The 15,224-nt window shown below is 63.8% G+C and overlaps 1 protein-coding gene across 20 annotated transcripts in view; it reads left to right on the top strand.

Annotated features, from left to right (window-relative positions):
- The window catches only part of OBSCN (obscurin, cytoskeletal calmodulin and titin-interacting RhoGEF), a 153,988-nt gene that overhangs the window by 89,742 nt on the left and 49,022 nt on the right, over nucleotides 1–15,224 (top strand). For 15 of the 20 annotated variants that reach the window (XR_002799903.2, XM_070233572.1, XM_070233571.1 and 12 more), the window contains 16 exons: nucleotides 184–447; nucleotides 988–1,251; nucleotides 1,792–2,055; nucleotides 2,711–2,977; nucleotides 3,216–3,482; nucleotides 3,586–3,858; nucleotides 4,438–4,707; nucleotides 5,226–5,422; nucleotides 5,570–5,645; nucleotides 8,008–8,280; nucleotides 9,295–9,561; nucleotides 11,878–12,150; nucleotides 12,492–12,767; nucleotides 13,055–13,342; nucleotides 13,473–13,745; nucleotides 14,434–14,807. Coding sequence is in view for 19 of the 20 variants with exons in the window: in XM_070233572.1 (XP_070089673.1) it covers nucleotides 184–447; nucleotides 988–1,251; nucleotides 1,792–2,055; nucleotides 2,711–2,977; nucleotides 3,216–3,482; nucleotides 3,586–3,858; nucleotides 4,438–4,707; nucleotides 5,226–5,422; nucleotides 5,570–5,645; nucleotides 8,008–8,280; nucleotides 9,295–9,561; nucleotides 11,878–12,150; nucleotides 12,492–12,767; nucleotides 13,055–13,342; nucleotides 13,473–13,745; nucleotides 14,434–14,807 (4,166 nt within the window). In the remaining variant the exon portion in view is untranslated. The remainder of the gene's footprint in view (nucleotides 1–183; nucleotides 448–987; nucleotides 1,252–1,791; nucleotides 2,056–2,710; nucleotides 2,978–3,215; nucleotides 3,483–3,585; nucleotides 3,859–4,437; nucleotides 4,708–5,225; nucleotides 5,423–5,569; nucleotides 5,646–8,007; nucleotides 8,281–9,294; nucleotides 9,562–11,877; nucleotides 12,151–12,491; nucleotides 12,768–13,054; nucleotides 13,343–13,472; nucleotides 13,746–14,433; nucleotides 14,808–15,224) is intronic. The other 5 variants (XM_023618299.2, XM_070233577.1, XM_070233575.1 and 2 more) reach the window with 3 other exon arrangements.

Raw genomic sequence — 15,224 nt, 5'->3', positions numbered from 1 at the left:
CATGTCCAGCCCTTGTGTCCTCTGTTCCTCTCCTTCCATTTCCCTCCCTCACCATCTGTGCCTCTGTTCACTCATTCATGCTGTGGCCCTTGGCAGTTTGTCTGGTTGTTGTGGGTGTCGTTGTCCTGGACACAGAGTCCCCCAGAGAGTGAGATGTTCTCCCTGACTTCATGGCCATTGCAGCCCTGCCCGCCAAGTTCACCAAGGGTCTGAGGAAGGAAGAGGCCACAGAGGGCACCACGGCCACACTGCGCTGTGAGCTGAGCAAGGCGGCCCCCGTGGAGTGGAGGAAGGGCTCTGAGACCATCAGAACCGGTGACAGAGTCGCCTTGAAGCAAGACGGGGTTGTATGTGAGCTGGAGATCCGTGGCCTGGCCGTGGCGGATGCTGGAGAGTACTCGTGCGTGTGCGGGCAGGAGAGGACGTCGGCCACGCTGACCGTCAGGGGTAAAGACCGTGTGTGCCCTGGCAAAGCTGTGTTTTGGCATCTAATTCTTGACTTCATGACATCCATCAGCATTCATTCCATGTTCTCTCCCATCTCAGTGTCCCCCTCTTCCTGTAACTCCACAGGATCCCTTCTGCCTTTTGGGCAGTTGTACAAACCATGGGAAGCCAGCATCTAGGCCACTTCCCACCCCTCATGTCCCCACTGGTTGGGTCCTGTTGGAGTCTGTGTACTTTCCTCTGTCCTGTCGTGTCCTGCCTCTAGAGTTCTCCAGAGAATCTGATGTTCTCTGTGTGTTTCTGACCCTCCCAACCCTGCCCGCCAGATTCATACACAGCATGAGGCCTGAGGGGCCACGGAATGGACCACGCCATACTGTGCACATACTGGCTGAAGGAAGTTATAGCCCAAGGCGTGTGCTCAGCACACCCAGCACGTGGCCTCTGTCCCCTTGGGTTTCTGTCATCTCTGTGCTGTCCATGTCCTGTCTCATTGGTGTGCTCAGAAAGTGTGATAGTCCATGTCGTTCTTGCTCTCAGCCCTGCCCGCCAAGTTCACCAAGCGTCTGAGGAAGGAAGAGGCCACAGAGGGCACCACGGCCACACTGCGCTGTGAGCTGAGCAAGGCGGTCCCCGTGGAGTGGAGGAAGGGGCCCGAGACCCTCAGAGCTGGAGACAGAGTCACCCTGAGACAGGATGGGGCCGCGTGTGAACTGGAGATCCGTGGCCTGGCCTTGGCGGACGCCGGGGAGTACTCGTGCGTGTGCGGGCAGGAGAGGACCTCAGCCATGCTGACCGTCAGGGGTAAAGACCTGTGTGGCGGAGCCAAGCTGTGTTTTGGTGTCCAATTATTGAGTTCGTGACATCCATCAGCATTCATTCCATGTTCTCTCCCATCTCAGTGTCCCCCTCTTCCCGTAACTCCACACAGTCCCTTCTGCCTCCTGGGCAGTTGTACAAACCGTGGGAAGCCAGCATCTAGGCCACTTCCCACCCCTCATGTCCCCACTGTTGGGTCCTGTTGGAGTCTGTGTGCTTTCCTCTGTCCTGTCATGTCCTGCCTGTAGAGTTTTCCAGAGAATCTGATGTTCTCTCTGTGTTTCTGACCCTCCCAACCCAGCCCACCAGATTCATACACAGCATGAGGCCTGAGGGGCCATGGAGTGAACCACGCCATACTGTGCACGTACTGGCCGAGGGAAGCCACAGCCCACAGCGTGTGCTCGGCACCCCCAGCACGTGTCCTCTGTCCCCTTGGGTTTCTGTCTTCTCTGTGCTGTCCATTTCCTGTGTCTTCCACCTGCTCAAAATGTGATTGTTACCATGTCTTTCTGACTCCCTAAGCCCTGCCTACCAAGTTCACCAAGGGTCTGAGGAAGGAGGAAGCGACAGAGGGGGCCACGGCCACACTGCACTGTGAGCTGAGCAAGGCGGCCCCCGTGGAGTGGAGGAAGGGCTCTGAGACCCTCAGAGCTGGGGACAGAGTCAGCCTGAGACAGGACGGGGCCGTGTGTGAGCTGGAGATCCGTGGCCTGGCCGTGGCAGACGCCGGGGAGTACTCGTGCGTGTGCGGGAAGGAGAGGACCTCGGCCACGCTGACCGTCAAGGGTAAAGACTCCATGTGGTCTCTTGGACGAGCTCGGGTGCCCATTCTCGTCTCCCTGTGTCTGTGCCCACTGGCTCCCCATGTGTCTCGCCTCTCTGTGCCCTGGACAGTTTCCGTCTGTCCCTGTCTGCTCACCTGTCACAGCATTGTCCGGTTGTCTATTGTCTGGTACTGATCTCAATCCCAGTGACCTCATGTGGCCAGTGCTTTTTGTGGGGACAGAATTCCCACCTTGTGCCCTCTCCATCTCAATCCACCCAACTTTCCCCCATCCCTCACAGCCTCTAGTCAGGATCTGAGGGTTGTGGCCCTGCCCCCGGGGTCTGCATGGACCCCCTGCCCTGATGACCTGGAGGGACACAGCCCTGCCCATGGGTGTCCTGGGTAGAGGCCACATGACAACAGCCCTGGCCGGATCTAGAGCTCATCTCACGGTCCTCACCACAGTCCCTCCTTCCCTTAAAGGGGACCCAGACTCGTGACTCACGCTCCCACCTAGGCCTCCTGGAGCTCAAGGCAGTGGGCCTGTGGGCAGGCCAGGCGGCTGAAGTGACGCCAGTGGCCATGCCTGGTCTACGCCCTCAGCAGAGCTGACTGAGTGTTGGGTTGCCCGTCTCGGGGCTGACCCTGTCTCCCCTCCTTCCGCCAACCCCACAGCCCCACAGGTGGTGTTCAGGGAGCCGCTGCAGAGCCTGCAGGCTGAGGAGGGCGCCATGGCCAGCCTGTGGTGCGAGCTGTCGGAGCCCAGCGCCACCGTGGTCTGGAGCAAGGGCGGCCTGGAGCTGCAGGCGGATGGGCGCCGGGAGCCGCAGCAGCGGGGCCACAGGGCAGAGCTGGTGCTGCGGGATGTGCGCCGGGAGGACGCGGGCGAGTACACCTGCACCTGTGGCTCCCAGGCCACCAGTGCCACCCTCACTGTCACAGGTGGGCCCCGAGGCCAGCCTGCCCTCGTTCAGGGCCCTCATGCTTTGGGGGGACCCTCTGGGCTGCAGCCCCACCCTGGGCGTCCCATGGGGGGAACATGAGCTCACGCAGGGTGGGTGGAGCTGGCCTGAGGCTCTGCGCCCCACTGCTCACAGCCCCCCTCCCGTGGCTGCCCCTACGGTCCCACCTCCTGTAGCTGCGCCTGTACCCAATCTCATGCTCTCTCCCTACTCGGTAGCTGCGCCTGTGCGGTTCCTCCGGGAGCTGCAGGCCCAGGAGGTGGATGAGGGCGCGACAGCGCACCTGCGCTGCGAGCTGAGCCACGCAGGTGCCAGCGTGGAGTGGCGCAAGGGCTCCCTGCAGCTCTTCCCCTGCGCCAAGTACCAGATGGTGCAGGAGGGCAAGGTCGCTGAGCTGCGGGTGCGTGGCGCTGAGCAGGAGGACGCCGGCCGCTACACCTGCGACACGGGCCACGCGCAGAGCACAGCCAGTCTCTCGGTCCGTGGTGAGCTGCCCGCCAGCCCCTGCCCGCCCCGGCTCCACCCCCAGCCGTCCCCGTGGAGCGGGCAGGCTTGCTCAGTGCCCTAAGCGCCCTCCCTGGCCCCCAGCCCTCAGGCCCGCATTCGAGACGGAGCTGCAGAGCGTGGAGCAGGAGGCAGGTGGCGTGGCCCGGCTGCGCTGCGAGCTGAGCACGGCGGAGCCTGGGGCCCCTGTGCGGTGGCTCAAGGAGGGCGAGGAGCTGCACGGGAGCCCCAAGTTCGAGATGCGGCGCCAGGGGGCCGTGTGCGAGCTGCTGATCCACGGGCTCGAGGCCAAGGACACGGGCGAGTATGCCTGTGTGGTGGCTGGCCAGAAGACCTTGGCCTCCGTCAGGGTCGGAGGTGAGCCCTCCTGCCACACCTGCCGCCCCAGCATCTCCCCCGCCTCCCATCAGGCGCTGTTGCAGAGGTGGCTGCGAGGCCCCTGGGGTTACAGGCTCTCTCTGCTCATTTCTGCACCACTCCCATCCTGATGCCCCCAGAGAAGTGTTGACAGTGGGGAAACTGAGGCTGTGGCCCCTGAAGGCTGCCCTGCCTCCTGCCCCCAACCAGCAGGTGGGCAGTCTGGCCTGGGCCACCATCTCTGAGCCCCTGCCTGTCTGTCCTGAAGGTCTTGCTTCCCTGATGTCCCAGCCAGGGGAGCGCTGGCTGCAGGGTGGGGACCAACCGAGGCAGCCCACCACCCCACAAGTCCTTGCCTGCTTCTTCCAAACAGAGCCACCCCCAGCCAGCCTCTGCTTCCAGAAGCTCAGTGTCATGGGAGGGGGCCGTGTTTGGTGGCAATGCCCTGTGGGGCAAATAGAGGCTGTGGCAGGAGAAGAGCATGCAAGCGTTTGGGAGGTCTTCCTGGTGGAGGGGCATGGGAGCTTGTCTGGGTGCTCTGACCTGGCTGGTAAAGAACCCTCCTCGCCCAACTCCCAGAGCCGGAGGTGACCATCGTGCGGGGGCTGATCGATGCCGAGGTGCAGGCCCACGGGGACGTGGACTTCAGCTGCGAGGTGTCTCGGGCCGGGGCTACGGACGTGCAGTGGCGCCTGCAGGGCCTGCCGCTGCAGAGCAATGAGGTGACAGATGTGGCTGTGCGTGGCTGCACCCACATGCTCCGGCTGAGGGGCGTGACGCCCGAGGACGCAGGCACTATCTCCTTCCACGTGGGCCGCCACACATCCTCTGCCCAGCTCACCGTCCGAGGTAGTAGCTGCCAGCTGGTCTCCCTGCTCACTGCGCTTGAGCCCGAACGTCCAGGGCCTGTGGGGCAGAGACAGACCGCAGGGGTGTCCACCTCTAGGGGCGGGGAACTGGCAGGGAAGTGGACCTGTGAGTGGGCCACGTGGGGATGGCCCGAGGTGTCAGGGTGGGTGGGGGCATCCCGGGCTGAGGGGCCGAGTCAGGCTGGTGGGGTGGGGGTGGCGGGCTTCATGGAGGCTCACGGGGTGTCTGAGCTTAGCTGTGCCTCCTGATTCTCTTGTTGGGGGGCTGCTGCAAATTTCGGCTCACCCCCAGCCTGTGGTCACTCCATCATCTCCGAGGGTCAGAGTCCAGACTTCGGACTCTGCCGAGAGGTGGAGGACGCAGAGAACGGGACTCCTACTTGTCTTCAGGAATTGGGGGGGGGGTTCTGGGGACAGACCCCGAGGACTGGGAGGTGCTCCTGATGGAGTGAGGGGCTCCCAGACACCGAGGCTGACACCACGCCCCACTGTGTGCAGCTCCTGAGGTGACCATTGTGGAGCCCCTGCAGGACGTGCAGCTCAGTGAGGGCCAGGATGCCCACTTCCGGTGTCGGCTGTCCAGGGCCTTGGGCCAGGAGGCTCGCTGGGCCCTGGGAGGGGTGCCCCTGCAGGCCAACGAGATGAATGACATCACGGTGGAGCAAGGCACCCTCCACTTGCTCACCCTGCACAAGGTGGGGTCCCCGGGACCTGCTCCACCCACAGTGCTCCAAGGGGTACAGGAGGGGGACGGTTCCAACTCCAGCTGGGTTGGGCTGGGACTTGCAAGCAGAGATGGTTGGCATGGGGTTGTCGGCTGAGACCCCATCTCTGTCCCTCAGGTGACTCTCGAGGACGCTGGAACCATCAGTTTCCAAGTGGGTTCGTGTAGCTCAGAGGCCCAGTTGAAGGTCACAGGTGGGCAGCCCCTCCCGCCCCTGGCTCCCCTGCTGTGGGTATGCGTGTTTCTCTCATCTAGTAGCTATTGGGGGTACAGCCAGGAACCCAAGCCTTCTAGTAGATATCTTGCCTTAGGGGACAATTTACTACCCCCTGACCACTAAAGCCACAGGCCAGAGAGGCCACTGTGGTGGACCAGTAAGGATCAATTTGAGAAATGCTGGTGTAGGGCATCCCTGTGTGGGATTAGTGCTGTCTGCAGGAGGGAGACGGGAGCCCGGCTGCTGTGGGCCTGGGCCCTGAGGTGGAGACAAGGCCTTTTGCATTTCCACCCTCCACATAGCTACTCCTGTGACAGAGGTCCATGCGCTCATGTCCATGTTAACACCTGCACGCCCGACGGGCTCCCAGGTGCTGATGCAACGGCGTACCTGTGACACGTGGGCAATTTTGGGCATAGTGTACTTGGCCCCAGGCATGCAAACAGGATTTTTAAGGATATTCAACTTGGGTTATACTTTGTCCCCAGAGCAGCACATCCCTGAGTGCCTGACCTTGAGTGCCCCTCCCCTGCAGTCCTACTCCAGCTTCTCAAACTGGTCCCATCCATCCACCATCCATCGATTCATCTATCCATCCATCTACCATCCATCCATCATCCATCCACCATCCATCTACTATCCATACATCCATCACCTATCATCCCTCTTCCATTCATTTATCTGTGTATCCTTCCATCCATCCATCCATTCATCCACTATCCATCCATCATCTGTCATCCATCTGCCATCCATCTACCCACCATCCATCCATCTATTCACCCATCTACCATGCACCCATCATCTGTCTACTATCTGCCTCAAGAGAGGTCAGATACAGCACTGCCCTCAGGGAGCCTCCAATCTACTAGAGAAGTTGGACTTGGAGACAGTGTGTGTCCTGAGTCCCAGGTGCCCCCTACCACAAGTCTTTAGAGGATGGACAGACATGGTCAGCTCTGTGGCCTCTGGGGCCAGGAGAAGCTCCAGAGTGCAGTGCCCTCAAGTTGAGTGATGGGAGAGGGTCAGTTTTCTGCATGTCCTCAGCAGGGCTGGACCTCATGTGTTCGTCAGGGTGGGCATCTGTGAAGGGCAGCATGGAGCTGGGTTGGGTCCGCTGAGGCTGTGCCTTGGCCCCTCTCTTGGCCAGGTGTCCTCAGCCAGGGCAAGCTGGTCTGCATACAGACACTGGGCTGTGGGCGTGGGTGCCCAATGGGTGGCGTGTAGGCAAGCCTGGGAGCTGTGCTGGAGATGACAGGCACTGTGGGGACAGACATGCACTCTAGGGAGAGGGTGGGGGTGGGGGGCTGGGGCTGGGTGTTGGCAGTGCACGACGAGGAAGGCTGTGTGGGCTTCTGAGGGAGGGCTGCCTGGGGCGGACACGTGGCTACCCTGTGGTGTGGTCCCTGTGTGCGTGTCGCTCACCTGCCCCTCTCACCTTCCTCCTGGTGGACAGGAGTCAGGGCTGTGGGATCAGGTGCAGAGGAAGCTGGGCTTTGCCAACTGTGGACGTGTCTCCCTCTTCACGAGGGGCCCCAGGCTGGCCTGGGGAAGGTGCGCAGAGGGGAGCGTGGGGGCAGGGTACGAGCCTCACGGGGGAGGACGCACCCCCAGCCCCAGGCAACTAGGGTGTTGCTATCCCTTCCCTGAGTCTCCCCTTCCCTCTCGCCCACGGGGCGAGGGCAGCCGTGCTCTCGGCCGGTCTGCTGTGTCTGCCCTGAGGTGGAGGATGGAGGAAGCGAGCAGGGGGCCCAGAGCAGGCAGGTGGGGACAGCTACCACATGGCTTTAGGGCCACAGAATCTTAGGGACTGAGGGACTTCAGGGGACATCAGGACAAACAGCACTCTGCGAAGGGAGAAGCAACTGCTCCCATACTCCCAGGGACGGAGGGCTCACTTCCTGAGGCAGACCCCCCTCTCAGAGCGGCAGGCCCCATGGTCCTTCCTCCCCACCCCACAGCCTACCCCATAAAGATTGCAGTTGTGGGGCTTGACGCATGTCCATTCTGCCTTCTGCAAAGGTAGATGCAGGTCACTCACCTCCTTTGGTGAAACCAGGCGTGTTCTGAGGGGGGCTGTGGGGTGCAGGGGGGCTCGGCCAGCTCTCACGGGCTCACTGTGGGTGGTTGCCGTGTCTCATTCTGTGAGCAGGAAGGGCCAGTTGGCCCAGGCAGATCTCAGATGCCAGCCCCAGGGTGGCCCCAAATAGTGGACCCCAGTGGCCCCTGAAGACCCCAGGGTGTCCCCTGCAGACCCCAGGCACCCTGGCATGTTGGACCCCAGGGTGGCCCCTGAGACCCCAGGGCAACCCAGACTGCCCTCCTTTCGCCCTCTTGCACAGAGGCAGCACCATACCTGGTACGAGGCTTGCAGAACGTGGACGTCTTTGCGGGGGAGGTGGCCACATTCTCCTGCGAGGTGTCCCGTGCGGGTGGGCCAGAGGCCCGCTGGTGGCTGGATGGGACCCTGCTGCAGGACGGCCCCCAGAGTGCCATCTCCGTGCGTGACGGCACCTTCCACTCCCTCGAGCTCTCGGGTCTGGGGGTCGCCGACTCGGGCACTGTCACCTACCGTGCGGGGCCCCTGGTCTCTACGGCCAAGTTGTTGGTCAAAGGTATCGGCCAATGAGACCCCACCCCTTGCTGGCGCTTCTGCACCTGCTGCCCCCGCACGCTGCCTTCAGTCTTCGGGGCGAGAAGTCAAGGACTGGCCGCCAGGCCCAGGACTGGACTCTGCTCCACATGTGTCATGGGTGCGTGTGGCTGGCAGGCTGCTGTCCCACATGATGATGACTGGGAGTGATGAAACTGAAAGCCAACCCATGCCACCTGCTCTGTAGGGCCCTGGGCACTGCTGCCTACCTGCTGCCACTCGGCTGCACTTCCCTCACACACACACAGAGGGCAGCCTGGAGGCAAGGGCACCCTTCACGGTCCCGGCGCGGCCTGCACTGTCCCTGCTCTAGACTGCTTCCCTGCCGTGGGCTTGGGCGAAGTCTTTTGCTCTTCTGGGAAAGAGCGAGCTGAGGGGGAGGGCAGCGGGCTGCCAGGGACCCCTCAACCCATTTGCAGTCGGATGTCGGGTGCTCCATGGGCAGCCTCTCACGGGGCTTGCCTGGCGTGTTTGCTGACAGGCCTCCTTGGCACTACTGCAGAGTGAATGTGACGTTCACCCAGGTCCGCAGGGAGAACCATTTGTTGACTAGGATTTTGGCAGGGGGATATGGGATGGAGACTGGGGGGGCGGTGAGACCCATGGAAGAGGGACAAGAGGGCTGGGGGTGCCGTGCGCCCAGCGGAGTCTGTGGACCCTGAGGAGGCCTGTGGGCTTTCAGGAGGGGGCATTGTGTCCCTGCTGGGGCAACATGTGCCCTGGGCCTCCAGGGGGGCTTAAGGGGGAGGAGGGGCGCAGTGGATGGAGGCCAAGCCAACGGTGCCATTTGCCATGGGTAGGGCGAGTGGGGGCAAGGTTTGCCCTGTGTGTAGGGCCCTGGGCCACCGTGGAGGGTGCCGTTCCCACTGTAGCCCTGAGCTTGCTTGCTGCTGAGCCGCTGATGCTGACCACAGAGGGCGGGCGGGTTGCAGTCACACTGCTCCAGCTGACGCGTGCCTGGCGTGTCGGCCGACAGATCCCGTGGTGGAGGTGGTCAGTGCCATGCAGGACCTGGCGGTGGAGGAGGGTGGCCCGGCCGAGCTCCTCTGCCAGTACTCACGGCCGGTGCAGGCCACGTGGAAGATGGACGAGCAGGAGGTGCGGGCTGACGGGCACCGCGTCATCATAGAGCAGGACTGGACGGTGGCCAGGCTGTCCTTCCGGCCGGCCTTGCCCTGCGACAGCGGCATCTATTCTTGTGAGGCCGCGGGCACCCGTGTGGTGGCCCTGCTGCAAGTGGAAGGTGAGGTGGCCTGGGGGGCAGCCCAGGCCCAGCATGGCTTCGGCGTGGCTTGAGCCAAGCAGTCCTGGTGGAATGGCAGGCAGTGACAGCCAGCGCCGTGTGACCATACTAGAAAGACAGGATTCCAGCGGGTGGATCCTGCTGAAGCTGCGCTGGGCCCTGAGCCGACCCATCCCAGACCCCCTCCCCAAGCAGCCTGACAGGACGGGGTGGCTGGAATAACCCTGGGCAGAGGCTGCACTGAAGAACCTGCATCCAAGACACCCAGGGAGGTTGGGGGAGGTAGAGGCAGGCAAGGCGGAGCGGTGGGCAGGCCTGCGGTCTGCAGGGCTGTGTCCTAGAGCAGAGGCACTGGGCTGAGCTGCCTGAGGCCCGGGGTTCAGACCCCAGCTCTGCCCCTTCCCTGGCTGGTCACTCAGAGGATGCTCCCAGTCCTGCATCCCTGTTTGCAACACTGCAGCCACACACAGTTGGGGGACCAGGCGCGGGGGACAGTGGGCTGCAGCCCCTGCTGGGGAGGGGGTGTCATTTGGCTGGGACTACTTCCTATTTGGGAAAATTTGAAACGTTCAGGTGGTGAGTGAGCAGGAGGGTGGGGGCAGTTGTGAGGGGAGCATCCAAGTGGGGATGAGCATGGGGGAGTGGTCCAGGCCACTGACTGCCTGAGGTCACGCCGGCCTCATTCACTCATGAGTTCAACAAGCAATTTTTTTAAACATTTTTTTTTTGGCCCCTAGAGGCACAGCAGGGAACATACAAAAATCCCTCCCTTCAAGGTGGTGAAGTTGTGGGGAGGCCTGCAGCGAGAGCCCAGCCTGGAGGAGAGGGGCTGGGCAGTGGCCACCTGGGGCGGAGCCTTCTGGGCCTCGGCAGGGCTGAGGGGAGAACAGGCACAGGGCAGCACCCGGGGCTGGCACTGCCGTAAAGTTGGGGATTTTGTTGAAACCCAGCAGCGGTGATGTCCTTGGATGGGAGCTGAGGAGGTGAGCTCCAGCAGTGACTGCAGGCCTGGCCCGCTCCCTTATCACCCTGCCCCTCCCGTCGCGGCCAGAGCAGCTGTAGATCCTGCTGGCCCTCGGCTGTCCATCGGAGCTCGGTGGAGATGTGGGACACACCCCCAAGGCCCCGTGGCCACTGTCAGTTCTGATGGGTGGGGCTGGGACGAGGGAGAGCCTGGTGTGTGCGCAAGCAACCCAGGGCCAGGAGGGTGGCCCAGAGAGGGACGTGGTCAGGCCCCGCCGGTCCTCTGCTCTGAGATGGCCTCCCCCCTACTCCCCCAGGGCCCCATCCAGAGCGGACACTCCTGCCTGTGGTGTGTGTAGACTCTGTGGACAAACTGAGAGGGAGCATCAGGGCTGTGTGTGGGTTCCATTTGGGGTACCCCAGAGAGCAGTTCGGACTGTGGGCCTGGACGTTGGGCCAGGCTGCCCCCATCCCTCAGCTCAGTGACTGCAGTGGCTCCTGGCTGTCCTGTGGCTCAAGGCCAGACCCCCAGCCCCCCAGCATCCAGGCCAGCCCTGGGTCACCTGGTGCTGCTTTCCTACCTGACCTCACCCTCTGCTCTCAGTCCTCTGCCTGGCCATTTGCATTCTTCACCCCATTGGCCTGCCTTCCCACTGCCCCCACACACCCTTCCTTATTCCCATTCTGGTGTCCCCTCTTGTCACTCCTCCTGCGGGGACACCTCCTCTGCCCAGCTCAGTCATGCCCATCCTCAGAGATATACCTCCTCCAGGAAGACCCCCTGGGCTGCGCAGCCCACTGGCATCCCCTGCAGTACGTGGATTGTCATCAGAAGGGGTCCTGGGAGGTGGCAAGCCCCCCTGTGGCTAGACATGGAGTTCATGGCTTCCATGAAAAATGGGTGGCTGCTTATTAGACTCACAGACAGCGTATACAGGAGAATTAGAAAGGGGTGCTGACTTAGGGCCGAGGTCTCTGTTCCACTGGGTGAGCAGCAGGGGGCAAGTCTGACAGGACTGGCTGGGGGACCAGAGGAAAGGGGGCTGGATCCAGAACCGGAAGCAGCAAGGCGCACTGGGGCTCGAGCGTGCTGGGGCTCTGGGAGCTTCTAGTCTGTGAGGCTTCTCGCCTGTGAGGCAGGGAGGAACCTCTCCGGGCCAGAACGTGGTGATGGTGTCGGCAGGGCACATGGCAGCTCCACGTTGACACCGAGCGCGGCCCTGCTTGTGGTCACATTCTATTCAGCCCTTTGTCTTGCGGGGATGGGGGGGAGACTCTCCCACGTGACTTCGGGGGGTGCGGGCGCCCTGGGCCGGAAGAGGCCGGCGCCCCTGAGCCATCCCCTCCTTGCAGCCAAGAACACGGTGGTGCGCGGCCTGGAGAACGTGGAAGCGCCCGAGGGCGGCGAGGCGCTGTTCGAGTGCCAGCTGTCCCGTCCCGAGGTGGCCGCCCACACCTGGCTGCTGGACGACGAGCCGGTGCGCACCTCCGAGGACGCCGAGGTGGTCTACTTCGAGAACGGCCTGCGGCATCTGCTGCTGCTCAAAAACCTGCGGCCGCAGGACAGCTGTCGGGTGACCTTCCTGGCGGGGGACGTGGTGACTTCGGCGTTCCTCACCGTCAAAGGTTAGGGGGGCGGGGGCGGGGCCCAGGTGGGCGTGGTCTCCGAGGCCCCTCCCACCGGATCCCTTGCAGCAGAGGCGCGCGGAGGGCGGTGCTGGGGCTGCGGGGAGGGGCCGCAGGTCTCTGAGGCTTCTCCCACCGAACCGCGCGCTGTGGGGGTGGGGGAGGGTGTGTGACCGCGGTGGGGGCCTGGGTCTCTGAGATCCCTCTCTCTGAGGCTGGGCTGCCTCCTCTGCCAGGAGGTAGGGGCCGCGAGAGGGGTGGCCTGGGGGTCTCCGAGCCTGCCGGAGGCCGCCCCTCGGCCCCGCGCTCACGTCCCCCCTTCCCCCCCCCCCCCACCGCAGGCTGGCGCCTGCAGGTCCTGGAGCCCCCGCAGGACGCGGCCGTCCCGGCTGGGGGGCAGGCCCGCTTCAGCTGCGCGCTCAGCGAGGCGGTGCCCGTGGGCGAGGCCACCTGGTACGTGAACGGCGCGGCAGTGCAGCCGGACGATGCCGACTGGACGGTCACAGCCGACGGCAGCCAGCACGCCCTGCTGCTGCACCGCGCCCGGCCGCACCACGCAGGCGAGGTCACCTTCGCCGCCCGGGACGCCGTGGCCTCCGCGCGGCTCACCGTGCTGGGTGGGTGCTGGGGCCTCCCGCTGCAGCTGGGGTCCAGGGCTCTGCGGGGCGGGGCGGGAAATTTCAGCCCCTGAGGCTCCTGGGGGCTCCCCGCGGCCCCCACGCTGGGCGGGCTGTAGGCACACAGTCTCGCTGTGACTCCAGCACACGACCCTGGCTCCCTGAGACGGCCGGGCGCCGGGCACAGCGGCTCACAGGCCTGGAGGCGGCCCGCCCAGCGCCCACACTTGGCCGGGACCAGAGCCCAGGGCGGGCGGGGCTGGGGCTGACCGGGACCCTCCCCACAGGCCTCCCCGACCCCCCCGAGGACGCCGAGGTGGTGGGGCGCAGCGGCCGCTCCGTGACGCTGTCCTGGGTGGCGCCCGCGAGCGACGGCGGCGGTGGTCTCTGCGGCTATCGGGTGGAGATGAAGGCGGCGGCCACGGGCGAGTGGCGGCTGTGCCACGAGCTGGTGCCGGGGCCCGAGTGTGTGGTCGACGGCCTGGCGCCCGGGGAGACCTACCGCTTCCGCGTGGCAGCCGTGGGCCCCGCGGGCGCCGGGGAGCCGGTGCACCTGCCCCAGATGGTGAGGCTCGGTGAGTTGTGCCCTCGGCCGCTGGTGAGGGTGGGGCCCGCCTGGAGCGCTCACAGCCTCCCAAGTCACCGGGGGAGCCTGGGGTGCGTCCTTGCTGATGCGCCCTCCCTGCCGGGACGCTGTTCCCGCAGAGCCTCTGGAGCCCGCGCCTGCGCCCACCGTTCCGGAGAGCCTGCAGGTGGCAGCCGGCGAGGAAGTGCGTCTGGAGTGCGAGGTCTCTGAGGCAGGGGAGGTCCTCTGGCTGAAAGGGATGGAGCCCATCCAGCCCAATGGACGCTTCCAGGTTCTCACCCAAGGTCAGCGGCAGACGCTAGTGATCCGTGGCTTCTCCGCGGAGGACCAGGGCGAGTACCGCTGTGGCACTATCCAAGGACCAGCCTCCACCGAGGCTGCTGCCTTCCAGGGTGCGTCCTCTTGGGGCCCAGCGTGGGAGGGGCTGGGGCATCTGGGTGGGCTGGCCCTCCATGCACGGGGTCCTCCTGGGGAGCTCTCCTCACCCCACAGGAGATTGAGGTGGGTGGGGCTCAGCCCCCTGTCAGAACCCCTATCCCTGGGTTTCAGGCCAGGCTCTCCCTGAGCCGAGTTCTGGCCAATGTAGTCCTTGGTACTCACTTGTGGTCCCTTAAGTCCTCAGGCTCTTGCACTCTGAGCCCCCCTGTGCTCTGAACCCCCTTCCCCCTGTCCTGAACCCTCCCTTCACTCTGAGCCCCCCTGCACTGACTCTGACTCTGCCTCCCCGTGTCCGTCTTCTCCCTACGCTGTGACAAGGCCCCGTGGGTTCCGGGCCTCCTCTGTGCAACAGAAGCAGAAGGGCCCAGGCAGGCCCAGTCTGACTTGGCTGAGCCCTCTCTTTCCTGATGGTCTCGTACTCCATACTGGAGGAAGGCTGGGGCCTCCCCTGGTCAGAGGGCACTGAGGCTTTGAGAGGGCCCTTCAGAGCCTCTGAAACCTCAGCAACATTGTGCCATCAGAGTTCTCTGGGGGCCAGGCAAGCAGCAGAGGCCTGTTGAGGGGAACCACGGTCAGCAGCCAGTGCTGGTCTGGGATCTGGTCCTGTCCCAGCCTGGCTGACCAGTCTCCCGCCCTCCTTAGTGGTGCTGACCCCGGGATCAGGGGATGAGGCCCCTATGCAGCCCAGCCTGCCCCCTGAGGCAGCCCAGGAGGGTGACCTGCACCTGCTGTGGGAGGCCCTGGCCCGGAAGCGCCGTATGAGCCGTGAGCCCACGCTGGACTCCATCAGCGAGCTGCCGGAGGAGGATGGACGCCTGCAGCGCCAGCGGCAGGAGGCAGAGGAGGTGGCCCCGGACCTCTCCGAGGACTACTCCACGGCTGACGAGCTGACACGCACTGGCGAGGCTGATCTCTCGCACACCAGCTCTGATGACGAGTCCCGGGCGGGCACTCCTTCCCTGGTTACCTACCTCAAGAAGGCCGGGAGGGCTGGCCCCTCACCACTGGCCAGCAAGGTGAGGCTCCAGCTTTGCCTGAAAGGAGAGGCCTGGGTGTCTCAGATCTTCACCACCCATCCATTGTCCATCTGTGCCTTGTCCATCCACCATCTGTGCGTCGGCCTATCTGCCATCCATTTATCCATCTGTCTGTTCATCCACTGTCCATCTTTCCATCTATCCACCCACCTGTGTGTCTGCCATCCATCATCTAGCATCCATCATCCATTCGTGCATCATCCATCTACCACCCAGCCATTCATCCATCCACCATCCATCCACCCGTTCATTTATCCACCCATCCATCCATCCATTCTTCTACCTGTCTGTTTATCCACCCGTCCATCTATGCTTCTGTCCATTTGTCCATCCACCATCCATCCGCCCACCCATCCATCTATCCAGCCTTATACCTGTCTATTTATCTACCCATCC

This window comes from Equus caballus, chromosome 14, assembly GCF_041296265.1.
Source record: "Equus caballus isolate H_3958 breed thoroughbred chromosome 14, TB-T2T, whole genome shotgun sequence".
NCBI lineage: Eukaryota > Metazoa > Chordata > Mammalia > Perissodactyla > Equidae > Equus > Equus caballus.
This window is presented reverse-complemented; position numbering and strand designations above follow the sequence as displayed.